Genomic DNA, 27,466 nt, shown 5'->3' on the forward strand with positions numbered 1-27,466 from the left:
GGAATCTGCCTTTTGCGCTCATATGAGTATTGTTCAAATAGCCAGCATCTCCAGGTTCCTTCTGGAAAGTGAGGTTGCTATAAGCATCATTTCTGAAGTCTTCATAGAAGTGATAACCACCTTGTGCATCCTTGTGCTTTGCATCCTGTCACATCATTAAGTAGGATTATCTCACTTAGCTTTTTTTTTTTTGAACTCTCTTTTAGGTTATCTCTGAAGACATGGAATCCAGCAATGCAGACTTTGGCTAGACTAGTTGAAGCCCTGTGGCAGTGCCATGTTTCTACAACTCAGTCTTAAGACCATCAGTGAACCTACAGACCCTCTTTATTACAGTAGTTGGGAAACATTTATGAGTGGCATGTGATATACAGCCGTAACAAAAAACTCAGATATTTTTTGTTTGAATTGCTTGCTTTATTACCTCTTCCACCAACTGTCCTTGTCCTTAAAAATCATTTGAAATTAGAACAAAGCCTTGCTTTCAATTCTATATCCATTTCGATAGCAGGTGGAGAAATGGGACATGCCTGTACTGTATTCTTTGCACTTTTATATTAGCACCTGTGGCATTATGCCATTTCAGTTTTTAGTGGTCACTATTTTTGTGACTTTAAACTATCTTTCAACATTAAACATGGACTGTATTTGCTGTTACATCACATGGCACTCAATAGGAAATAATAAACCTATTTGGGAAAACTTTCTATTTAACTTCCACTAATGTAAAATCCTTACTGTAATACTTATTATATGGGCACGTGTAGAATGGCCTATTAATGAAACTTGCTACTTTGCTATCCAGTCGTACAACAGTTTTTGAGAATTCTTTTATATATTTACCCTATCATGGACCCTGATAACTGAGGAAATTCTTATTTCCTGCTGGTTTGGTGTCGAAGCAGTGTTCTGATGGGAAGTTTGGAAAACGCTAGACTCAGAGTCTTGATAACATGTTGCTTTCCTGGGTTAGTATTTGTTTTAGAGTAGGCTGATTGAGACCATCACTGTAACAGATGGATGGCCCTCAGAATTGTCAAATAGAAAATCAAATGCCAACATATTAAAAAATTAAGAATACATCTGACAGAAATTACCTTTGCTTACAAAATTTCATTACATACAATCTGCATATTTTTATTGGACCAAGAACTGTCCTCTCCATTTACAAAATCCAAAGAGAAACCTGATGGGTAACTCATACTCCCCTGCAAACTCCTGAGAGTGCACTGACTGTTGTCCCGTAAGTTCAAAGCTTTTCTCGGGGTCCTGGGTCTCCACTCACTCTGCCACGGTCCACTGCTGCTTCCTCTAGCTAAAGCAAAGAAAAGCAAACTGCATGAGCAGCTTTCACGAGGAACTGGAAGGAAGCATCAAAGCCAAGAGCAGTGTTACTGAGGACCACTTGGAGAGAGAGTGCAGGGTTGACTGAGCGCTCGTGATTTTCCCACCTGTGAACAAAAGAGAAGTCTCTAATGAAGCCAGTTGGTAAGGAATGTTCTTAGTGGTACTGGACTGCAGGGTTGGTCTTCTGTCCCAGGCATTGTTCTGCTATGAAATAAAGCATTGTCTGAGATCTCTGCCCTCACAAGGATGTTGAAGTTTATCTGCAAAATGTAGTGAAACCCTGAACCATTTCCAATTGATGAATCTATCACTGATAATGGACTATTTCTGCTAGAGGTGCACAGGTCGGAAGTATTTTAAGGTCAAAGTATGGGAATAAAATCATTCTTTCAGAGCTTAACAATTCAAGAACTGAAACAAAAATAATTAGGAAAAGTGTGATGTGACACATTCATAATATTTCATAAATAAAATATTTTATTTATTATATTCATGGCAATTTGATTATTTCACCTAGCAGGGTTAAATCCTACACCCTCATTTCAAAGTTTGCAAAATAAAAGGCAAGCATATATATCTTTCTCAGACTTAGGAGAAGTTCTTTCATGAGATCAAATCATCACACGAAGTTTCATGAACTGAATTAACTTGCCTGAGTTGATTGGTCTAAGGTGGTTTGACAGCATCATACACCCATACATTAAGAACCATTTTAAGACAGTAACTTTAGGAATGGTTCTTCAAGCTAGAAGTATGCTGAAATGTCAGTCACTGACATAACTACTCTTCAGATGCCAAGCATGCTAATAAGCCCTTAATACCTTAACACATACTGTCTTTCTTGATCCTTGTAACATTCCTATGTGGTAAGTAGCATGGTCATCCTGTTGCAGATGAGAAAAAGTATTGTTTAACAATTAGTAAAATAAAGGGCCCATGAATTTGAAGGAAAACAAGGAGGAGTATAGGGAAGGTCTGGAGTAAATAAAGGAAAAGGAGAAATGCAATTATATTATAACCTAAAAATAAAAAAGTATAAAGAAAACAAAAGATGAGGAATGTGATTAAAGTACAGAGCTGGTGATTTGTAGGTCCAGATGCTCTCCTGGATTGTGCCTCTCAAAACAGTGACTTAGTTTCCTCTCTTGTTGCGGTGATGAAATAACTCTGACAAAAGGCAATTTAGGGAAAAAAGGGTTTATTTTAGCTTACAAGTCTAGATTACAGGTCACTGTTACAGAGAACCCAAGGTGGCAGCAACTTAATAGCTAGTCATATGGCATCCACAGTGAAGAGCAGACAGAAGTGGATGTATGTGTGCCTACTTACTAGTCATCACGTCCTTCCTACTCCTCTACAGTCCAGGGTCCCCTGCCTAGGACAAGGTTGCACTCAGCAGGCCAGGTCTTTCCACATCAATTATTGCAATCATGACAGTCCCCCACAGACATGCTTACATGACCACCTGATCTGGACAGTTCTTTATTAAGACTATCTTTTGAAGTGATTCTAGATTATATTTAGTTGACAAAAATCATCAGAGTCACGGACTTTGAGTATAACCTTAAGAATAAGGATTAAAAAAAAAAAAAAAACAACAACCACAATCTTAAAATCTTCTGACAAGTTAGCTTTCCTGATTAGATGAGTGCAATGACATGGGGTAATTTTTTTTGTTAGAGATATGGGAATTTAAATTTATTCCCCACATACTTCAGAGCAAAAGAATAATTTTGTTAATAAACCACATCTGCAAATATCCACACATCCACACACGTGTAGAAGTATTCATTTGCTTGTCAATTTTTATCACTGATGCAATAGTAAAGGTCATTAAAATATTGAGGTATTTTGAGTAATTTCATATTGTGCAAAATGTGTTGAATATAAAGCTCATGGCCACATCTGGGTTATGACAAGAAAGGTCAGTTAGATGGCGGACATCAATGGAGTGTCATGGGCAGGTGAAATGAGAAAAACATGCCCAAACACCCTTTAATTTGTTTGGAAGTGGCTGTGTTAAACGCATTGATGATCCTATAAAGTTGTCTATAATGATACTGAGTAAAGTTACCTCTCAAGTTCTAAATCAAACCCACTAATTAGATGTGTTCTCTTAACACAGCCAAATAAATAAAGAAGAGTGAAAAACAAGCACAAAGCAGCAGTGTTGGGGGATAAGTTCCACCCCAGCTGTGAAGCTGTCCAGTCGTTTCACCTGAACAAGTATTTTCAATTTTTTAAGCATTAGTTTTTGACGATATAAGAATGAAACAAAGCTTCAGTTATTTTTTATGGACCTAAGTTAGATAAATCTATGAGATTTCACTTTATTGAAATTTAGAAATGGTTAATTGCACAAGTGCTATTAACTACAACATAAAAGTTGCTTTTTTCATATATATTACAAGTTAATTAAAATATAAATGGGAAAATCAGTCTGTAGAAATACTTCCATACTATTCAAATGACTCAACAGAACCTGCATTTGAGTGAAAAGGAACCACTCAGACTCAGAATAATGGAATTCCTAACTCAAAAGATGTTGTATTGAATGGGGAATGGCCCAGTGGGCCAATATCTTGGCACACAAACATGAGGTACTAAGTTCAGATCTCTAGCACACATATAAAAGCCCACTAATGGTGGGATACATCTGTGATTTTAGTTCTGTGTGGCTATAGAGGTGGATGCTGTGGAACCCTGTGAGAAGCCAGTCTGGCCAATATAGCAAACTCTAGGTAAAGTGGGAGACCCTGTCTTCAAATATGGGTAATGATGCTGTCATATCTGGAATATATTGTTTTTCAATAGTTATTCACAGTTTGGCTCTTCTAAGCTCTCTCCCCATTCTTCTTCAATGATCTCTATTGGTTGAGTGAGAGTTAATTTTCTTTAGAGATGTGGGCCCTGAAAAGTCTCCCCACACTACAGTAGAAGGTCCTACAACCCTCAACATCCTTGCATCACTAAGTGGACTCAGTGGGTTTTTAAAAAGAACACCTAAAGTTGGGGTGGAAAAGTGGAGATGGTGTGGGCTAAGGGAGGAGTTGGGATAAGGGGGAGTGTGAGGTGGATTTTAGAAAATCTTCTTTATATATCTATGTGTTATATATATGAAATTCTCAAGCAATACAAAGAAAAGTTGGAGAGTGTGCTTGTTTGAATAAGAATGGCTCCCATAGGCTTATAGATTTGAATTCTTTGTCACCAGGGAGTGGCATTATTTGAATAGGTTAGGAGGTTGGGCCTTGTTAGAGTAGGAGTAATCTTATCAGAGAGTGTGTCACTATGGGTGGACTTTGGCATTTCAAGGGCGCAAGCCAGGCCCGGCTTGTTTCTCTCTCTTCCTGCTGTATGTGGATTTGGAGGTAGAATTCTCATCTTCTCCAGCACAGTGCCTGCCTGTGTGCCATCATCTCTCTGCCATGATGATAATAGACTAAATCTCTGGAACTATAAGCAAGTTGCAATTAAATTTTATAAGAATAGCCATGGCCATTGTGACTCTTCACAGCAATAGAACACTGGCTAACATAGAGAGCAATAGACGAAGACACTAGGCACCAACCATGGGCTTCCACATGTGCACATACAGAAACATACATACACATATAGACACATTCTGGGAGATTACAAGTGACTCAGTTTCCATCTGGAGTCTATTCTGACTTATAAGACATTAGAGTTCAGGCTTGCTTGTTTCAATATCCTTGTGAGCAGTGAGAAAGTTCTGATTAAGCCCATGGGAAAGATCATGATATCTAACTAACAAGCTGCTTGCTGCTAGCAGGACTCATGTGACAGATAGTGAGTCTGTCTGCTCCTCTAATTCAATGACAGTGCTGGGAGCTGGTTAACTGATTATACTGTTGTTTGTTCTGCTTTGCCTCTAGTCTGTATATAAGCAGGTTCTAAATTAAACTTGGGGCTGTTTGGCATTGACAGCACAATTCTCCCAACTCTATCTTGTGTTTCTATCTCTGTTTCTTTTATCTGCCACTTCTCAATGCTAGCACCCCATTTCAGGTACCCTAGCAGACTGGTTGGAGCAAGCTCAAACAACACACACACATATATACACAAACATAAACAGAGACACACACAGACACTTAGAAGCACACACACACACACACACACACACATACACACACATGCATGCACGCACACGCACACAGTATATGAATAGAATTTGCTCAGATTCCTATATAGTTTATCATTTTTGTGTAACTATTTCTTATTTATTTCACTTATGCATCTATCGTCTATCTGTCATCTATCTATTTACTTGTCTGTCATCTCTCAATCTGTACCTCCCCCAATGATTTCAGATGATTACTAAAGCCCTGAGATGCCCTTTCCCTTAAACACTCCAATGGATGGCCATTTTATTTTTTTTAAGTGTAACTTATTCACAGTCCCAGAATTTCATGCATACAAACAATGCATTCTGTTCATATTCAACCTTCATTTTTTAAAACAAAACCAGCTTTCAAAGGGAGAAACTGATGCTGAGCTAGATACACAGGCTCTTCTCAGTCATGCTCTGTAGTTCTGTTAACTTCCATTCAAGAATTTGGATTAATTAAGTACTGTGTCAAGAGCTTTCCTTTAAAGTCCAGTCCTTCCCTCAGCTATATTTGCTATCAACCTCATTTTATGACACTAAGTACAATCACAATGTCACTGCTCTAACTCTATATGATGGGTTTATACTGTATTAATAAGGTAAGTCACAGGCCGAGCCTTCTAGGGCATAACTAGGCATGTCCTTTGAAGTTGGGATATGTTGCCAAGTAAATAATAAATACAATCAACAATTAATTGATAATAATTAAGTGATTACTACATTATGCCATTGGTTTAGAAGTCAACAAATATTAATTTTTACTTGTAAAAGGCTTCCCTATATGTTCTCTCTTATTTCATAGGACAATCATGAGAAGTAGGTATGTGAAACTCATAATATCAGTCTAAACACAGCTTTCAAAACCCAAGTGCCCAGTTACAATTTAGTCCAGGTTAGGCAAAGGATTTTATAAGAAGTACATCCTAATGAACACATCACCTGATTTCTAGGTTGTAGGTATCATTTGTGCTAATTATAGAATGACATGGAATCCAAGAAAGAGAAACACTTCAAACATTTCTGAATTCTATCCTTCAATGCCAAGTAGATTTATACCCTACTGCATTGGTGAAGGGCATAAAATTGAGCCTTCTGTGTCAGACTTACCTGAATATGAAGGTACCCTAATTTGAGAGCTAGCTGTTCCATCCCCTCCTTCACTGTATGCTCGGACTTCAATAATGTAGACTCCAGCCTCAGGAAGAGGCACTACAGCTTGAGGTTTCTGTGTTTCAATAACTTGACCTTTGCTGTGACCCTCTTGCCTATAAAAAACCTGTGAACAATAACAGAGGATTAAATTATTTGTTATTCAACTGGACATTGCAAATGTTTACTGACTGCTAGCTACACTCTGAGCTAGGCACAGGACTCCACTGCTTAGATACATAAAAATGTGCTGCAAGTGTGCTGCACTGTGATAGAAGAGTATATAGCAGAAATAGAAATACAGAAAGAGAATGTGATCTGTCTAGAGATCAAGGAAAGACTTTGTAGAAAAGGCCAGGCCTAAGTTAAGTGCTTGAAGAAAAACTGGAAGCAGACATGGTGGTTCACACAAGTAGCCTGAGAACTTGAGAGTGTGGCAGAAAGACTGCCCTTAGTTTAAGACCATCCTGAGATACAATGTAAAAATCTGTCTCTTAAAAACTATCCAAAAATAAATGCAGATTTTACCAGATGGAGATTTCTAGATATGAGAAGAATAAAAATAGAAAAAACCCAACCTCTTAAATAATAAGAAACTATGGTATCCATGCAATGGATAGAACACATGATAAACAAGAACAAGAGAAATAAGATTAGAGAAGTAGGTGGTAAGTCGGTCATGAGTAAAAGCTGAAGCCTGATCCTTGAAAAGGGTGGTGTACAGAACTCCTGTCCCCTTTAATAGCAGAGTTCCTTTAATAGCAGAGACACAATTATCAGTGTGATTGGGGGGGGGTGACACATACTATAATAGGACACGTTCTTGGAGATACATCAGTACACAGAATGGATGGAAGGTCCTTGAATGGGAAGGTATAAAGAGAAAACTGCTAAGCATAAAAAATAGAACTCCTAATCTAATAAATGGCAACTGGAGTCAAAACTTCATTTTTCATTTTAGCAAAGTTCACATACTGATTAACTTGTGTTTGGATGACAGTGGGCTGCAGTTATTTTTTTGGCACTCTTCAAAAATTTTATAATTAAACACTGAATGGAGAACAGATACACACCTCTGGGCACAGTATTATCTGGTTTGATGCACAACTGAGGCTGCAGAGCCAATGAGATTTATAAATGTTTGTGGCTAGTTAGGACAGGAATTTCATTAGGAGGTTACTATCAGTGCATTGATCACTTTCTAACTATCCACCATGCAATGCTTTTCTTACGCTTTTGCCTCCAATAACAGTTTAGCATAATTGGCCAGGGTTGTATAACAGTCAAACAGCAGCAGTTATGATACATTAAGTGTATTTTTATTTATTTTCATTGTTTTATGCATATTCATAATTATTGGTGTTATGATTCCTTTGCCTAATGGGTATAGCAGAGGTTTGGTCATTATGCAAATATGGCTTCAAAACAGTCTTCTATGGAACCAAATCAGGCTAGTCTCCCATACATACCTGACTGGGTAAATTACTGACCTTTCCCAACCTGAATCCACTCTTTTGTTTGCAGAAATAATACTGCTTATTTCATGATTTTGTTAGAGCTAAAGAGGCATATGAGAAGAATCAAGCATGGGACCTGGTACATACAAGCTTAGTAAGAGAGAGTCATTCTGATTACCACCATTGTTGACTGCCTGTGAAATGGTGTTTCAATTTCAAGTGCTTGAAGCAAGATAAATCACACACACACACACACACACACACACACACAGAGAGAGAGAGAGAGAGAGAGAGAGAGAGAGAGAGAGAGAGAGAGAGAGACAAACACTGTTCTTATGAAACATGTTTTGGGCTTGAACTAAGTTTTGTGCAGGATTTTGGGTGGGGTTAGGTGGAAGGAGTGCAGGTTTTTGTACATGTGAGTACAGAATCCAGAGGCCAGCCTGGGGGTAGTATATTTCTCAAGAGCTATCTATCTAATATTTTTTTTTTGAGACACGGTAATTCAGCAGGACCACAGGCTAACATAATCAGATGGAATGGCTGGCCCAAGGCCAAGGGATCTACTTGTCTCTACCTCCTCAGACGGTTGGCCTTTTCTGTGGGCTTTCGGAATCTAAATGAAATCCCCATGCTTGTGTGGCATTTTACTGACTGAATCATCTCTCAGCTCAAGGTAGCATTTTATGACTGTTTTGGAATTTTTGACACAGTCTTACTATGTAGCCTTTGTCAGCCTGGGAGTTGCTATGTAAACCAGTGTGGTCTTAAACTCACAGAGATCCACCTGGCTTCTCCTCTAATACTGGAATTAATGCATATGCTACCAAACCTAGCTCTAAAGCAGTATTTTATATGTTGATGTGTGAAGTAACCTGATCCTCTCTTTGCTCTTGAGTAAGGCACATTCCATCTACTCTTTGATCTGAATTTGCTTCTGAATCCATAGGAAACTGTCTATTTGAGTATCTAATACTCTATAGTTATATGTACTTAAATACTTCCCAGAAAAAGATGCTATAGCTTCAATAGACATGCAAAATGATGTGCACTCATCTACATCCTTATCTTACTCAGCACCATGCTTGAATATCCATCAGAGAGACCATTGGTGCCTAGCTTCCTGACATACTCTGATGTCAGAGATTAATATGCAGCACAAGCAAGGGTGGTGTGTACTATAGTGGGAAACATTTGATATCATTAGCAATGCACAGAATGAATGCCTACATTTGGTGAATCCTGGAAGATGGCTATAGGAGTTTCTTTACGCTTAAAAACCACAAATCTACCAAAATTCATTTTTCTGATTTTGACTATAGCATAGTCAGGAATCACAATCCTATCATCTGCATGTAGTAATTAGAAATCAAATTTATGGGAATGGAGATGTATGAAAATTGGTAAGGATGGGCAGAGGAGTTGACTATTTCAGAAGACACAGTTAATGTGGTTTGATAAATTACAATATTTATGACAGGAAAATGCATCCATCTATGCACATCTCATATTGCTATAAAATACAGAGGTGGAGGAAAACTTGTGGATCAGTTGAGATTTAGGAACAGAAGTGGAAACAGCAAAACTATATTAAAAGTCAGTTAATAGCTATAGGAAGAGTTCAAGATTAAGTATGGCTTTGCTCAGTGTGGAGTAAGAAGTAACACATATCAGTAAAGATGTTTACTGAAAAAAAGTCAACTAACTAATGATTAATCTTCAGTACTTTGGAGCATCTTGGCCCAGTTGAAGCCCTGATTTAGAAAAATGAAGAAATATAAAAAACCTAAAGAGTTCTAAAGACATTTAGAAATATAGTTACCAACACTAAGGAGTCTAGGGAGTTCTTTGACAATTTGGGCATTTCTAGATTGGCAGTTGCACTGACAGCTATCTTAATTCATAAAATAAATTGCCTACTGTAATGTAAAGATGAGTTTCAAATTCTACTTAAGAAGACTAACAAGAGCATCAGATTACCCAAATAAATAAAAATTTAACTGGTCTTGCTGTTTTAAAAATTATTACATTTTGCTGGGCATTGGTGGTACACACCTTTAATCCCAGCACTCGGGAGGCAGAGGCAGGTGGATCTCTGTGAGTTCGAGACCAGTCTGGTCTACAAGAGCTAGTTCCAGGATAGCCTCCAAAGCCACAGAGAAACCCTGTCTCGAAAAACCAAAAAAAATTTATTACATTTTATTTATTTATTTATTGTCCACACATGTATGTGTGCTTCCAGTCACATATGAAGCACATGTAGAGATAATGTCAGCCTGTAGAAGTTAGTTATTTCCTTTCACCTTCTGGGTTCCAGGGATGTAACTGAGGTAGACCATCTTGGCGACAAGTCCCTTTGCTGCTACACCATTTTGCTGCCCTGGCATAGCTATTCTTAAAAAAAAAATGACTGTTCTAAATATATGGTGGTAATGAAGTATTGATGTCGTGTGCAGAAAATACAATGACAATGTGTTGATGTTGCCTACAGATGCCCCTGAGAAGTTGGCATCCTGTCAAGGAAGACCTTTCCATTTCTCAACTTAGTATCTTGGGAAAGTTGTTGGGACTAATGATATTGGTTAGGGGTATAGCTCAGTGGTAGAGCATTTGACTCCAATAATATGGATTAAGGGTTATGAAGCTCTAGCGATAAGAAGATATGTGAAGCAAGACACACCAAAGGTAGATGAATAGCTGAGCACGGCCAGGCATGCCTATATCCTAGCATTTGGAAGGCTGTATTAGGAGTTGCATTGGATACACAATGCAGATCAAGGTCAGCCCTGGATGCTTAACAAGGCTCTGTCTCCAAAGGCAAACACAACCCCTCAGACACTTTTTGGAACAGAAGTTTGTAAGTATAAGTACAACTGGCAGTAGGGGAGCTGAAAGCACTTTTGAAGTTACTATTCCCAATGGGCAACTTTCAGACATTTGAGGGCACGCCCTCCTTCCTCACATGCTATTTTTTGTAAACTTGACACTGGCTATTGTTGAACATAGACTCTCACTTTCAAGGGTGACTGTAGCAGAGTGAACCATAAGCAAGTCTATGAGGGCATCTCCTTGATTGATGGTTGATATGGGAGGCCCATATTGTTGTGGGCAGTCCTATCTCTGGGCAAGTGGTACTGAGTTGTATCAAACAGGAAGCAGGCCATGAGGGACAAGCCAGAAAGCCATATACTTCTGTGTATGGATCTGACTCAATTCCTGCCTCTAGGTTCCTTCTCTGAGCTCCTGTGTTGGTTCCCTTCAGTGATGGACTATGATGTGGCAGTGTAAGCCAAATAAGTATTTTCCTTAGCATGATGCTTTGATTATCATCATTATTGCAACAAGAAACTAAGTAGCACACCCAGCTCCCCCACATTTCCATAAAAGCCTGTATGTGTGTGTGTGTGTGTGTGTGTGTGTGTGTGTGTGTGTGTGTGTGTGTGTGTATGTATGTATGTATGTATATACTTCCTGTTTTAAAAAAGAAGCTTTGTCCTAAACAATATTGAAAATAATCAAATGTAGATGGCATAACTGCATTATGTACTTTACCTAAGTAAGTATCACATTCTATGTGTCTTTCCACTGTTCTACAGGGAAAAGGTAGAGTTCTGTATTTGGAAAGGTTATAGAATGAAAGACTGTAAAAATGTAGGGACTCAAAGCCGTAGAGTGTCATATTCATTGACTGGTAAACTGAAGAAATGGAGAGGTATGGGTGTGAGTGTTCCAGTCATATCAGATGTAAAGTAATTCTTAGTGTATATAACTCTTGTGTGGCAGAAGGCCTTAACTTACAACTAAATTGTGGTAAGCATAGGAAAATCTCCCTGTAAATTGATGGGCAATTTGATAATCAGTAAACATTGCACCTAATTAATAGCTACTCTGCCTAGCTTGTGTCAGATAGGAAGGTTGAGACAGAAATATATAGTAAAGGGGATTTTAATCTAGAAAAAAAAAGATTTTCTATGTGTAGTTTGGGCATGGTAAATATTTGACTCTTAGTTCGAAGCCTGAGGCTCTCGCTTTGAGTTCTCTCTGGCAACCTGTGTCTCCTAGGGAGGGAGGAAGACTTTGTACAAGCAAAAGCATACCCTCTCTCAACTTCCTTGAATACCAAGATAACTCTGCCTTGAGTTTTCCAACATACCAGGGGCAAATTCTGTTTTACTAGATCAGGATGGTCTTAAATGACCCCATGGAAAGAGAAATGCCTAGTGTGCTCTGTTCTACTTGGTAGGTCTTCTGTGATTACAGAGAGGTAGTGTGCTAAATCACTGGTGTTACTCTTGACCTGGCAGCAGGATTTCTGGAATACAACTGGAATAACACAGGAAGTATTGCTCCTCTCCTCACCTGAGTACCAGTTAAGTTTGTATGCTCTTTCCTACAGATGACACAAATAAATGTCTAACCACTGCAGGGAGACCCTTGCCTAGACTGAATTACTCCTCAGAGTCACATTCCAAGTATGTGTTCACTAAGTTACATCTCTTCCTTTATATTCTCAACCATGGTTTCTAGTTACATTCCGGTTTCAGGGGGCCTGTGTCAGGGGAACCCTGCACTAAGGCCCTGAACAGTGTGAAGGCTTCGTATCAAGGGGCCCTTTGTGTCTACACTTATCCTGAGCACTACCCTGCTAGCAGAGGTTCTAGTGAAGTTTAATAGCAAAAGAGTGGGTAGAGAGGGCTGATTCTGTATTTTATTGGCAGCTTCCTTTCTCTAGCTCTTCCTTCTCAGGTGTGGATAAGGGTATGGAACTCCTTCAGGAAGATGAAAGGAAAATAACATCTTGCAATGTGCACCTGCTTTTGTGTATTTTACAACTAAGATGAGCTGTGTTGTTGGTGGCTCTTTCCCAGGGAGTTGCTATTCCAAAGTCAGGTGTGTGGTCTTCACCAAGAAAAAACAGGAATTGTCAGTTTCCTTTGTTAACACACTTAACGTTTTGCACAAACTCAGAAAGTCTCCTTCAATAGGAAAAGAAATATCATCTATTTTTCAATATATGCTATTTAAACATCAAATTATTTTGTATAAATTATCTAATTCTTAAAATAATGCTGCAACAGAAATATTGCTAATGCAATTTTTAACCAGTTTTAACTGAAGAAAAATGAAATTCAGGGAGGCTAAGAAACTTATTCAAAATTATGCAAGTAGGATTTGAACTGAAGTCTGTCTGATTTACAAGCCAATGATCTTTGTCAGTGGTATCACAACACATGAGAAAGTCATGCTGAAGAAATACATGTTTTGGTAAGACCCATAGATGAATAATTGCATGAGATATTTCTGGCTTGGTTGAAATTATTTTGAATGAATGGAATAAATTTATTCAGCTTTCCTAAGGGTATTAAAGATGAATATTCTTGCCTTGGAGGTGCTCTACACTGTTGGGAAACCAGTCACCACATATAAAGTATTAGGGTGGAACAATTGCCAATAAAGTAGGTAAAGTGATAGCAAAGTGTCACTGGGCATGCTGGTTAATTTAACTGCTAACTTCACACAACCCAGGATCACTTGGGAAGAAAGTTTCAATAAGGAATTATCAAGATCAAGTTGGCCTGTGTACACGTTGATGGGGGGATTTTCTTGGTTGTTAATTGATGTTGAAAGATCCAACAAATTGTGGACTGCACTATTCCTTAGGCAGGGATTCCTATTATGGAAGGCAAATCAAAAGAAACATACCTGAAAGAAAGCAAGCCAGGTTCTACATACTTACTTTTTTTGCTCTTCATTGTGGATATGAAGCTTCAAGGTCCTGTTTGACCTCTCCTATACAGTAGAATTGTAAGCTCCAAACTTACTTTCTTCTTTAAGTTTGGTATTGTATTACAACCATGGAAATGAGACAGGAGTCAGAAGGCTTGGGGAACTGTACACCTGCCTAACATGATTTCTTCAGCCATTTAGAACTTAGGCTCAATGGAAGGGTGCCTAATTCACCAACCTTCTTGGTGGTCATATGATTTTGTTATGTTTTTTAAAGGAGTCAACGTTGCCTTTCTAGTACCCAAGAGTACATTTATATTTGTCTACTTCTTTTGCTGTTGGGTTTGTCCTGGAATGGTCTGTCATCATTCTGAGAATATTGTTTCCCTTACTACTGAAGAGGATATCTGCCTTGAAGGGTGAGGTTCAAAGGTTGTGGTCTGTTGGGGAAAGATGTGAAAATGAGAGGCCTTATGGAAGGATCCAGAAAATGACCTATATACCTCCGTCAAAAGATAAAATCTCTATCTCTGAGGATGAGAGTCAGATCTGAGTATGTGTGTGTATGCTTCAGTGTGAGACTATCCATGAACAATTTTATTCTCAGTTAAGAAACACTGTAAGTAGTGTCTTGTATTTACCATTATACACACAATTCCACGCACATATATGGATGCATCTTGGTAAGTAGTGTCTTTACCATTATACACACCCATCCTTACATATATATGGATATATATGGCATTTGTAACTGCATCTGTTGTATGTTATATGCACAAAATACGTCACCATTTCTGACAGAAAACAAATATCATAATGGTTTTTGCCTAAATACTGTCATTAAAAAATATTTTCAAACCTATTGTAAATGATACTCAGCTGGTAATTCTGTATAGAGTTTAGTATTAAACGTTGGTGATATGGACCAAATGGATGCCATTGCAAAGAATTGTGTTAAGCAAGTTAAGTCAATTGCAGAAAGATAAATACTATATGTGTAATTCCATTTATGGTTCATAGATTCCTCTATAGAGAAGTATAAAACCATTCATGTATATATGAGAATAAATTAGAAGTAACATCATTTGTCCTTGGCACTCAACCTGTGTGGAGTGGCATCTTCCTTTGCCAGTGAACAACCCCTTTGGGAGCTGAATGACCCTTTCACAGAGGTTACATATCAGATATTCTGCATATCAGTTATTTATGTTGTGATTCATAGCAGTAGCAAAATTGCAGTTATGAAGTAGCAATGAAATAATTGTATGGTTAGGGGTCAGCACATCATGAGGAACCAGCGTTAGGAAGGTTGAGAAGAACTGGTCTAGAGGGATAGAGCGATCAATGACAAAGGGGTGTGAGAAAAGGGAGGCTCTGGGTAGGAATCAAAGAGGCTCAACTGTAATACCTACATCTATTCAAGCTTCAAAAACCACACCTATGAAAAAGAAAATTCCACCAAGGGAGCAAAAAACGCTTAGCAGAGGATTCCGGATGCCCCATTTATGGTCCACTCTTTCAGTAACAAATTTTGAGATGTGTTTATGTTCCAGTAATGAACAGATACTAACCTTGTAGCCCATGACTTCAGACTCATTGGCTAAAGGTCTGACTGGCTCCCAGCCCAGGGAAACCTGCGACCCCTGCTGCTCCCATCTGAGGTTGCCAGGAGGCTCACTGGGGGCTGCAAGATAAAAAGGGAAGTGAATTGACAAGCCACAAATGCATTTCTTCATTTCAGTCCTGAGAATTTCTGTCCTCCATGTCTGGTAGCTTGTTGGTGCCTTAGGCTTCCCTCCAGCTGGAATCAGATGACGAGGGTTTTGCTCCAGGAGTGTCATTTTAATAGCTACTCCACTGAGCTTTGGAGCTTGAATCCTTTTATCTCCCTTTTATGTCAAAGTCGCTTAGCCTTGTTTCACAGGATGCTAACCTTTACAAACTGTGAATGCAAAATCTTTTGAGCTGGTTTTGGAATTCAGATCTGAGCAGAGAAGCAAGACTCCCTTTTGACTCTGATCATTATGCGGCTCGCGTTGCTTCTGAACATGTGGCTTTCAGAAGCCTGAAAAGATGTCCAGTTTTGTCAGAAACAAACAAAAGTCCAGGTCACTTACGGCGCCTCTTGGTGGTGGCACTCACTATCCTGCTGAGTGGCCCATATCCTGCTCCATTGTAAGCCCTGACAGTGAGGTGATAGAGGGTATCGCCTTCCAATCCGGTCACCATGACAAATGACTCATTCCCTCTGGTTCTGACTGTTTCTGCAGAGTCTTCTGGCTCCATATCTTTCCAGTAGCCAATCTGTCAACACATTATCACAAGACAAATTAATTTTAAATTTTCCCTGGGACTGTGGTTGCCTGACATACTCCTCCCCTTTCTCCCTGGTTCCCCTCCCCACTCTGCCCTGGCTACTGTGAGGTTGAGGCCAAATGGCATTTTCCAGATTCTCTTTTAGCTGAGCTTGCTGATCTAAGAAATGGGCAAGGAGGAGTGAGACTGGCATCTTCAGCTTTCCTCCAGAGTGTCTCAGGAGACACAGGAAGCCACTAAAGGCTCTGATTTCAATAGGGAACCTGTGTATCACTGTGATGTCTTGGGGACCTGAGGCAGCCTAGATGCTGGCTATGGAAGTAAACACAAAGGGGGAAGAAAACAGTTACAAAATGCAACTGCAGCCTTGTCTTCTTCTTCTTCTTCTTCTTCTTCTTCTTCTTCTTCTTCTTCTTCTTCTTCTTCTTCTTCTTCTTCTTCTTCTTCTTCTTCTTCTTCTTCTTCTTCTTCTTCTTCTTCTTCTTCTTCTTCTTCTTCTTCTTCTTCTTCTTCTTCTTCTTCTTCTTCTTCTTCTTCTTCTTCTTCTTCTTCTTCTTCTTCTTCTTCTTCTTCTTCTTCTTCTTCTTCTTCTTCTTCTTCTTCTTCTTCTTCTTCTTCTTCTTCTTCTTCTTCTTCTTCTTCTTCTTCTTCTTCTTCTTCTTCTTCTTCTTCTTCTTCTTCTTCTTCTTCTTCTCCTCCTCTCCTCCTCCTCTCCTCCTCCTTCTCCTCCTCCTCCTCCTCCTTCTTCTTCTACTTCTTCTTCTTCTCATGTACGTGTGTGTGGTATGTGTTCCTATATGAATGCATGTTTGCATGTGTGGGGAAGCCCAAGGTTAATTTCAGGAGTCTTCCTTGATCTCTCTTTCCTTTATTCTTCAAGGCAAGTTTTATCAATCAAATGTTGAGTTCATCAATTACCTTGTCTTGCCAGCCAGCTTGCTCTGGGAATCTTCTGTCTCTTCCTTCAGAAGCTGGAGTTGCTGGTGGTCACCACATCCACCCAGCATTTACCTTGCTTATGGGTATCCAAGCTCTGGTCTTCTAGCTTGTGCAGCAACCTCTTCGACTACAGAACCCTCACCTTAGTTCTTCCCTGTTCGCCTGGAATTGTTTTGAATGTGTGCATAAATATGAACTTAGTTGCCTTCTTTTCTTGTCTAATTCAGCAGTGTGTCTACTCTTAGAATTTATTAGAGGTGGAACAAACTCACATACTGAGGTTGACTGATGAGGTGTTCTTTGGTTTTCCTCTTTGGAGACAGAATGTTTCATATATTTTTCTTCCTGCTGTGGCCAAAGTACATGATGAGAAGCAACTTAAGTCAAAGAGGGTTTGTTTAGGCTTAGAAATGCAGAGTTCAATAGGGTACCTCACTGAATGGCAGGGCAGGTTTGCAAGCAGAAGGGACAGCACCTAGTCACATTGCTTCAGTGATGGTAGCTTTGCTGGGAAAAGTGATGTTTGCCCTAAGTCATCATACAACATCTTTGTCACGTTGAGGCTTTGGGTCACTTGTTGGATGGGTATGTATAGATGCTCAATAAACAGATGGAAGTCATTTGTTCTCTGGGCTAACCCTTCACTGTTGTGCTTTTCTTTGCTGATGGAGAACCGACATTTGTATTTCTTGAGCTCTCTCACATTTTGGGTTCTGGTCAGGCTTTTCTTTTGTCTAGGAAGCAGGTGCATATGGTGTGAAACCACATGTGAGCAGAAACTGTGCCACTTTAGCTCTTTTGCTGGCAAACAAAGACACGGAGGCATTTTCCCCTTCCTCCCTCCAAGTAGCATTAATATATGTTTTGTTGCCTGGTACTGGCTTGGTGGAGCTCAAGAATTAGACCGATTGCTTATATTTTGCTAGTTCAAATCAGAGCAGACATGGTGGGATTCTGGACCTGTCAGTAATTACAGGGTCCTTTAGGTAAGGGTGGCTTTCTCCCGGTTACACTGTAGTAGTCTTCGATCCCTAGTCACAATAAGGGTTGATGGCCTCCTCTTTTCAAATCATCGGCCTTGTCTTTTGTGTTCCTCGAGTTTGATCTTGAGAGTAATTTTTAAACAATCCCTGTATCACTGCCTCAATTTTGCTAACTGTTGTCATACAATATACTTTGCATACAGGAGAGTTATTGGTTCTTCACAAGTGAGCTCCAACCGACATATCTGTAGCGGCCTCTAATTTATATACAAAAATGTGCTGGTAAAACCATCAAATCTTTTCAGCCAGTCTCTCCAAAGAATTGGTGGAACATATAGTCATGTGAGTGAACCTTAGAAAAGTAGTTTTCTAAAATGGGAAGCCCTCATTCTGCCTTTCATATGCTGTTTGCCCCATTATGCCCACTTCCAAAGCCCAGATTGTCTTGCTTGGACTCTGAGAATATTCTGAACAGAAGAAAAAGTCCAAGTTATTTTCAAGCTAAGAAGTTGGCTGAAAGTGACTGGCTGAATGAACGCTCATTTTTCTTTTCCGGCAATGCATCTGATTTCCTGGCTTCTGCCTCATTGTCTCTTAACCAGCTAAATTTTAAAAAATATAATTAAGTATATCTTGATATAGCCGAGTTATTAAATTAGGCAAATTCCAGGGTTTTGTAAAATTACACATATTGGTTTTCTAAAGATTGGATGTTTAATACTCTGAGTAGCCACTATAAAGTTAAATCTCAAATAAAGTACCAAATTCGTGTGTGTTGGGGAACTGATGGTGATGAAAAGCATTCTGTCCACCTGAATTCACACTGTGAGGTTTAGTTCCCCAGAAAGAAATCTAAACATTAATTTTAATACATAAGTAATAAGCATTAAATGATCAAAGGAATTGTAATTAATAGTGAACTTGTAATTCTTTACCTTTGAGAAATGGGAGAGAACAAAACCTTGGAATGAAATATAGTATTTCTTCAGTGATTCTTAAGCTTGGATGGGGCTATACAGTAGCAGCAAGTCCCACACCCCATGAAGGTGGAAGCTTACTCATTTGATTTCTGCCATCAGATACTGTTTCCATAAAATCACAAACTTTGAGATCCACATGTGAAATTGTTGTAATGAAGTTAAAAACACCAAAAGAGATAAACATGTAAACATCGTACTAGGAGCAAAGTACAATAATATACCTGGATGTTTTGTACATCGTTAAAAATTAATTTAGAGTGATACTTAGAATCAGCATCATATAGAACCCACTGTTTCATTACCTTTCCAGGATTTTGTATTTTCTTTCTTTCTGTATTTATGTATGTATAGACCTATAATTTTAAGTCCTACTTTCTTTCCCTGACATTGTTTTCCACACTTTCTCATTTTAAAGATTCTCCCCATGTGCTACTGCATGTGCAGCTAGAACAGGATGCCCTCATCTTTAGGAATCTAGTGATACCTCTTGCCTCAGAGAAACGTTTCTTTGATGGGGAGTTTATGAGATTTCTTTTCCTTGTTTATGCTTTATTTGTGGTAATTAAAGAGCGAGTGACTTAAACAGCCATGGCCAGGCAGACCTGAGGCCTGGCTACAGCAGAGGGCGGGGGTAGAGAAGGCTCAGTGGGATGCACGGGTTTCTTTGGTGGTTGTAAGGCTCTGAGCACTTAACCAGGCGTGGCCATTTCTTGGTTGTGAGAGGAGCTCTGGCTTTTGTGCAGCAACTATGTTGGTGTTAGGGGGTGGTGTGGAAATTGTTAATCTTGTATAAAGAAACACAATAAATTGTTTTGAGGTTTCCAAAAAAAGATATTATATCATATGTACAAATGACATATACAATGTGACCAATATCTTATGTGGAACATTTGAGTAGTTTAGAGCTATCACTTTTACTCTATTTAATTAATTTATTACTTTTCCATGTGTGTGTATATGTGTGTGTGTGTGTGTGTGTGTGTGTGTGTGTGTGTGTGTGTGTGTGTGAGCAGAGGCCCCTAGGTTAATTGGGCACCATCCACTATTGCTCTTCCACGTTATTCACTGAGGCATGCTCTGCCACTCAAATCCTGATCTCAGCAATCAGGGCAATCTCTTGCTAGCTTTATCTGACCATCCTACCCTGCCTTTCATAGCTGGTCACAGCAGCTGCCATGTCCATCTGGCATATGCTGGCTTCTGGGATCCAATTATTTTGCTTGTGTCGGAAGTGCTCTAAACACCAAGGACTTTCCTCGGTGCTCCCCAACTTTTGCTTGTGATGAAAGTGCTGCTGTGGCTAACTCATGGCAGGTGCTTGCAGCACGTCATCTTAATTTCCCCGATTAGATATCAGAAACAAGTCTATGAGCTTGAAAGTTGGAAAAGCAGCCTTCTTATATAAAAATGCCACATTAGTTTTCAAAGAGTTTGTACTATTTTTGTTTCCAAGAGAAATGCATAAATATAAGAACATTTCCATATTGTTCCAAGCTCTCAGCAGACCATGGCGTTGAAGCCAGAAGGTTTATATTTAAATCTTACTTTTGGTATGTGTAAGCTGCATGTAGGGCAGTTTCCTTAGCCAGTGAGTGGCTATAAGCCTCTTTACAAATGGTTAAGAGTGCTTCCCTGCCTCTCTCACAGCACTCTCCTGGCTTCCCACTCCTTGTGTGAGGGGCTCTGTTCCCTGCTGTTACATACTTTAAAGAGTTTGCTACTTGTAATAGTGCTATCTTTTTGCTCCTTAATGTTTATTTTGATCTTTCATATTTTCTCATGTTAAAATATTAGTTTTTAGTTAAAGCATAACTGATGTACATCTTTATTAGTGTCTGGCAGGAAATAATGATTTTTGTTCAGTAGATGAGATTTTTGTTCAAATATACTGCAGATATTTGATGGTGTTGTACTTCTGTATATGTTTATCTTATTGGTTCATGAATAAAATAGTGTTGGTCAATAGGACAGCAAGATAGGTGGGTCTAGGAGAGGAGGAGAATTCTGGGACGTACAGGCAGAGAGGAGTTACCATGTGAGCCTCTGGAAAAGAGGACATGAGTCAGGTGTTCTCCGGGAAGACAATACCATGTAGAAATACATAGGTTAACAGTTATGTGCTAGTAATTTAGTCAGAGCTACCCAATATGAAGCCCTCATTACCGGCCAACAAATTTATAACTAATATAGCATTGTGTGTTCATTTGGCTGTGGGACCAGGCTGGTGGTAAGAACCATACATAAACAAATATTGTACCTTCTCATGAATCCAAATTCTTTTGTCCTTCACATTTACCCTCTTCTCTCTTCTTTAAAACAGTTTTCTTGCACATTTACTCTGCATTCTGAGGTTATTTCTTAGATTTTTACTTTGAAGCTTCAATTTAAATATTTAGCAATTTAAATATTAGGGCTGGAGAGTTGGCCCAGTGGTTAAGACCACTGGCTGGATTCCAGAGGGCCTGGGTTCAATTTCTAGCTCCCACATGGCACCTTGGTACCATTTTTAATTTCAGTCCTAGGAGAGCTAATGCCCTCTTTTAGCTTTCCTGTGCACCAGTCACACAAGTGGCACACCCATACACATAAAATAATAAAACAAAATAACATAAAAATTATTTAGAAATATTAACTGGGCATCTCATTGTTCTTAATGAATACTTTATTTTGGTGATTTGGGTCCAGATTTTGATTGTGTTTTCTTCTTATCCTAGGATGCTCTTTAAATATAGAAAAAAATTGTTCTCACTCATTTCCTGAAAACAGAAACATGTGCTTAAAGTTTTTCCTCTAGGTAAGAGATTATCATCTATCTACCATATTTCTACCTTATGCTATTTGTCTGTCTATCTATCTATCTATCTATCTATCTATCTATCTATCTATCCTTTATCTATCCAACCCATGTCTGTCATCTGTCTACCATCTTTCTACCTTCTACTACCTTTCTAACTACTATCAACCTATCTATCACCTACAACCAAATATCTCATCTCATGTCTATAATTCCTGTATTATCTATATATTCATCAAACTGTCAATTGTATATATTATCTGTCATATATTTATCTAATATATTTATCCATCATCTATCTCTATCATCTACTGAAAGAAACTTCTTGTGCCAAACAGTAAGCTCTGAAAATATACAGAAGTAACATTAAACAGACAGATAGGTTATATTTAGGGATATATATTCATATATATATATATATGCATACAATAACAGTTAATAAAAACTGATCATAAATTTTAAGGAGAGTTTGGAAGGGTATATGGGAGAGTTATAATTACGTGTAATTATTTAATTGCACATATTATTATATTATATATTAATTATATAAACTCAAAAATAAAATGAAATGAACCCGTTTATGTAAAATAACTATTTTTCAGTTTAAAAAATGATCTCAACAGTTCATTTTTTATCTTTTTTACTTTTGTCACCCTATATAATTATCCTTGCATTTTATGCAGCTTATTTCAAGGAGATAAAGTATCCTAAGAGGATTTCACGACTTATTTGAGTGAGGAGCTGCATCTCTGAACTAGACCTTTTAGAAGGTTGGACCACACTGTGCAGGTCAGTGCCAGATGCCTGGCTGCCAGCACAGACCCCACTCCTATCTTCCTGAAACAAAGAGAAATCTCCTCAGGCCTGAGCTGAGATGCAAAGTTTCATGTGCCTGGGTGCAGTTTGTTTCAGTGAAGCAAAGATAAAGGAGAAGGAGGCCAGAGGCTATTACATTGCTTGCTTGAACCTAGAAAATAGGATTTTGAGGCCGGGTCATTGCACAAAGATGAAAGGAAAGGAAAACATAGAAAGCTCTGTAATAATTTTACTTCATGCCACTCGCTGGGATGACAATGAGGTTGCCTTTCTCTTCGTGACTCCATCCTTAAAGAGAATTTGGAAAAGCTGGGTTTCTATAATCCCAGAGGATCCACTGGTGTTGCTAAATGCAACAGTCATAATTAATAGAAACCGAGGTTAGAAGCAGGCATCCCATTGCCGAGCTAGTGATTCTCCACCTGCAGCAGCATTTCAAAACATTGTAACCTTTTCCTGACCAATGCTGGAATTGCTGCCAACATGCCTTCGGCTTATGCAACATTCAATGTCAACATGCCCTCTGTCTAGGGCTACAAACTCCTGGATCAGACAGACCTGGTTCCCACCTGGTGAAGGCCAGCTTCCCTTGACTTTGCTGCTCCAGCTTCCAACTCTCCTTGTTTTAGCATTAAGCACATTATCAAACTGCTCAAACGCTCTGAGATGGGCTGGCTGTGTGATTACATTATGAGTGTATTAGTTGCTCTGTGCCCACAGGTATTTTCATCATAAAGGACACAATTTAATGAATTGAATAAGATAAATAAACTTAACATTAGTTGAAGTTTGAACATTTATGAAGCCATGGATAAGAGGTGAGGAAGGTGGAAATGTGGCAGGAATACCAATGGCATCACTTACTGAATCAATGTGTATGTATTTTTTCAGAGGTGAGTTGCTTTTACTATCTAAAAATCAGTGAAAGAAGATTGGCTGCACAGAGAATTGAGTTTGTTCTTGATCTGTCTATGTTGCTACAGGCATCAGTTTTCTTCTACTCTTTATCATCCTTGATGACTTTTATTTAGAACATCCTTTTTAGTTTTATTACATTATTTGTGTGTACTGGTGTGTGCTGTGTGTGCATTCATGTGACCATGTCTGCATGACATGGTCAGAGGACTACTTGGGGAGTATCCATGGTTTCTTTCTGCCATGTGGATTCTGGTGAAGAAACTCTAGCCATCGGTTTTAGCAGCAGATAATGTCACCTATTACACCATCTCTCTGCCACTCTTGACTAATTTTTTAAAAGAACACAGTGAATAGAGAAAATTCTAGACATACTTAATTATTAGTACTGCTGTGTTTAAATATGCTTTATGAGATGACCCACACACTCAAGAGTCTTTTAATATATTTGAATGAAATGAAAGAAAAAAGGTTTGATCTGAATGTTAATGTTTTAGCTAGAAAAATGTTCATTTTGAAAGAATTATGCACTTACTACTCTATGATACTCAGAATACAGTCTTTGACCTGGATTTATTAGTAAAAGATCAAAAGTGAGAATCAGCAATACTGAGGTTTATGAGAAAGATCCTTTTATACCAAGTAAGCTAGAAAGAGGGAATACCAATGACAGGTGTGGCATTTAATGACTTAGAAAACAAAAATAAAGAAAATAAATAATCAAACATAACTCTTTGCAAAGTTTTAGAATTTTTGAAATGTTCAACACTGAATTGAATCACAGTGGGCAGAAGGAAGGAGTGGCAGGGGTGGGGGAGCAGGGAGGTACAAGTTGTTGGTACATAATAGGTGGGACATTGCAGATCTGAGGGATAGCACAAAGATGCCCGAATGAGTAATGTGGTCATACAAACTCTAACTCAGATGGGAATTAAAAAATCTTCACAAACATACTGAAGTAGTCAAAGCCATATACAATTTTTCCTTGAGAAGCTGAAACTGTAGCAGGTCTGGTCCTTGCATGTGCCTGCTTTGTTTGAGGGATCTCATTATTCTACTCCCACTGGCAATGGTGAGGAAGATTTGGGCTGTCTTACCAGCTGGAGGCATGCAAGGGAGTGGTCCTGTAGAGAAAAAAGCTAGGAATGGAAGGGACATTCAGAAAGTGAAGAAAACATAAAATTGGCAAGACCCCCGCAAGCATGCATTAAATTTTGCTGATGTCTTTGGCCGACATGTAAATCGCACTTGTGCAGGGAAGAGCACAGGGGCCCTGGGAAAGGAGGAAGGCAGAGGCCAGCACAGGTGCAAGAAAGCCACACCAGGCTTGTGCTTTGTGAGTACTGCTTCTGAACTTCATACAGCTAAAGTCCACTGCTCAGGTAAAGAAACAATCATGGTGAAAGGAAGCCCATAGAGTGGGAAAGAACCTTTGCTAAGTACACATCTGACAAAGGATTACTAAGAGTCAAAGAAACAAATGGCCCTCTCAAACATGGGCCTAAGAATAAAAAAGAAAGGAAGAGAAGGAGGAGGAGGAGGAAGAAAATAATAATATTAATAATAATAATAATAATAATAATAATAATAAATATTTCAGAAAAAATGTTCATTGCCCCGACTAAATCAAAATAACTTTGATTTTCATCTTACTCAGTTTAGAATGTCAAAATAAATAACCTACAACAAATGTTGGAGGCATTATTGTAAGGCGAAGGGAACACTTGCTCACTGTTGGTGGGATTGTAAACTGGCACAGTCACTCTGGAAATCAGTGTGGAGAATTTTAAAAAATCTAGCAATAAATCTACCACATGACCCAGTAAATATGACTACTTGGCATATGTCCAAAAAAATCTCCATCCTACTCTACAGACACTTGTTCAGCCATGTTCATTGCTGCTCTGTTCACAACAACTAGGAAATGGAGATAACCTAAATGTCTTTTTTGTGTGTAATTTTAAAAGATTTATTTATCTGTGTGTATATGCACACATATGTGAGCAGGTGCATGCATGGAAGCCAGAGAGGGTGTTGGGTATCCTCAGCAGTCTCTCCACTTATTCCTTTGAGACAGGGTCTTCTCTAGAATCTCACTCTTAGGTTTTATTGGCTTGGCTAGAAGCCAGCAAGCTCCAGCAAACTTCCTGTTTCTGCCCACCTTGGATTAGGGGAGTTACAGGCATATTCCAGATGCCTGGATTGTTACATGGGTGTTGGCATCTGAACGCTAAAAATTACACAAGTGCATGGAAGCAGTGAGCCATCTCTCCACCTCCCCTTTTACTTGATGAAGCCAACAATGTAACTGCTGAGATTTGCTTGGAAGTGACAGGATTAAGTGGAGTTATCCACAAAGTGAATTATTTCCCAGTTGACAACTGGTTATGGTCAGTGTCTTCGGCATAGAAATGAAAGATTCTATTTGTATCATACATATTTTAGAATTTTTCTAATACAAAGTTAAATCTTAACTTAAAACAAATATAAAATTTATTTATAGCATAAAATTGAAATAGTGATAGGTCTGGGGATGGGGTTCAGTTGGTGTGATGCTTACCTTGAATCTCTAGTGTCACAAACCTGGTTTGATAGCAGAAGCCTGTGATTTCTGGCCTTTGGAGGGGTAGAACCAAGAGCATCAAAAGTTCAAGGTCATTCTTGGCTACAGAGCAAATTCAAGGCTAGTTTGGGTCCTGTAAGACCCTGCCTCAAAAACAAACAAACAAACAAGCAAATACATTGTGGAAAATCTAAGGAAAGATTTGTAAAACCTTATTTTGTATTTTTCAAGCAAATAATTGAATAGTCTTGTACATCACTTGGGGTAGCCCTTCACATAGCACAAGTGAAATAAAGGCCACAGGAAACTGAGATTCACTATTGTTTGCTTTTTAAAAGAATTCTGTGGAACTGTCCTTCAATAGGACCAGGAATGGTTGGGTGAAGCACCTGACAAAATGACTTCAAGTTTTCTTGGTCTAATGATTTTTGAAAAAACAAACAAATACAAAACCTGTTTTGATTGCTTCATAGTCTATGAAAATACCCAAAGAAGGAAGCCTAAGAACAATGACATGACAACCATTTGGTTTATTTCAGAAGCTGCAGAATTTCAGGGAAGGAAGAATTGGCATCTCCTTGCAGGCTCTGTTCTTGCAATCTTATTTTTACATAGTTGTAATAAAAGCACAGAGAGGCTGCAAAACAAAGGCCACCCACACACCATATGGAAAAGAAAGCAGTCTTTGTCTTAGCCTTTCACAACTGGCTTTGTTTCAGCATCTTCTTCCCTTTAGCTTATATCTGCAATTCCATTTTTACTCCCTCTCCTGATAGACAAATTGAGTGCAATCTGCCTGCCATGGGTTATTGTCAGACAGCACCAAGGCCCATTTGTTTTCATCTTCTGCTCTGATGATTAGCGTCCAGATCATAAAATAAACAACAACAATCAGGTTGCTTCTCCCCTTAAGAGATCTCCACCACATCTTATTTTATAAAGCACAGCACAATTGGTATCTTTTAGGGCAATCAATAAGCTGAAATGGCTTTAGTGACATGTCTGAAATGAACTCCTAAGTGGCAGATTCCCTGGAAGCTTAAAAGTGAACACACATAAGTGCTACACAAAGCCTAGGAAGAGGGCTGCTAGAGCTACGATTTAGAGATCAGTGTTAAATGGGACAGACTGTCTCATCTTTTGCTTTCCTCTCAAGCAGCATCAAGTTCAGAACTGAAACCAAAATACTCAGCATCCATCTTCCTTCCAAGAACTTGCATTGTTGCTCGATTACTATTAAAATGACTCCATCTATAAAAAAGTATAGCTAAAATTCTCTTAGGATTGGGAGGAGTAAAAATAGATGCCATAAGCTTGGAAATCATGGGAGAATTTGTTCCCTAGGCAAAAT

At 38.7% G+C, this 27,466-nt stretch overlaps 1 protein-coding gene across 1 annotated transcript in view; it reads right to left on the reverse strand.

Annotated features, from left to right (window-relative positions):
- Positions 1 to 1,350: 1,350 nt before the first annotated feature.
- Cntn5 (contactin 5) overlaps positions 1,351 to 27,466 on the reverse strand; it is a 469,456-nt gene continuing 443,340 nt past the window's right edge. The window contains exons 20-23 of the mRNA XM_035444195.1: positions 15,927 to 16,113; positions 15,381 to 15,493; positions 6,584 to 6,752; positions 1,351 to 1,451 (exon numbers count right to left, since the gene is read on the reverse strand). Of these exons, the coding sequence (XP_035300086.1) occupies positions 1,351 to 1,451; positions 6,584 to 6,752; positions 15,381 to 15,493; positions 15,927 to 16,113 (570 nt within the window). The remainder of the gene's footprint in view (positions 1,452 to 6,583; positions 6,753 to 15,380; positions 15,494 to 15,926; positions 16,114 to 27,466) is intronic.

The sequence above is a fragment of the Cricetulus griseus genome, chromosome 4, assembly GCF_003668045.3.
Source record: "Cricetulus griseus strain 17A/GY chromosome 4, alternate assembly CriGri-PICRH-1.0, whole genome shotgun sequence".
NCBI lineage: Eukaryota > Metazoa > Chordata > Mammalia > Rodentia > Cricetidae > Cricetulus > Cricetulus griseus.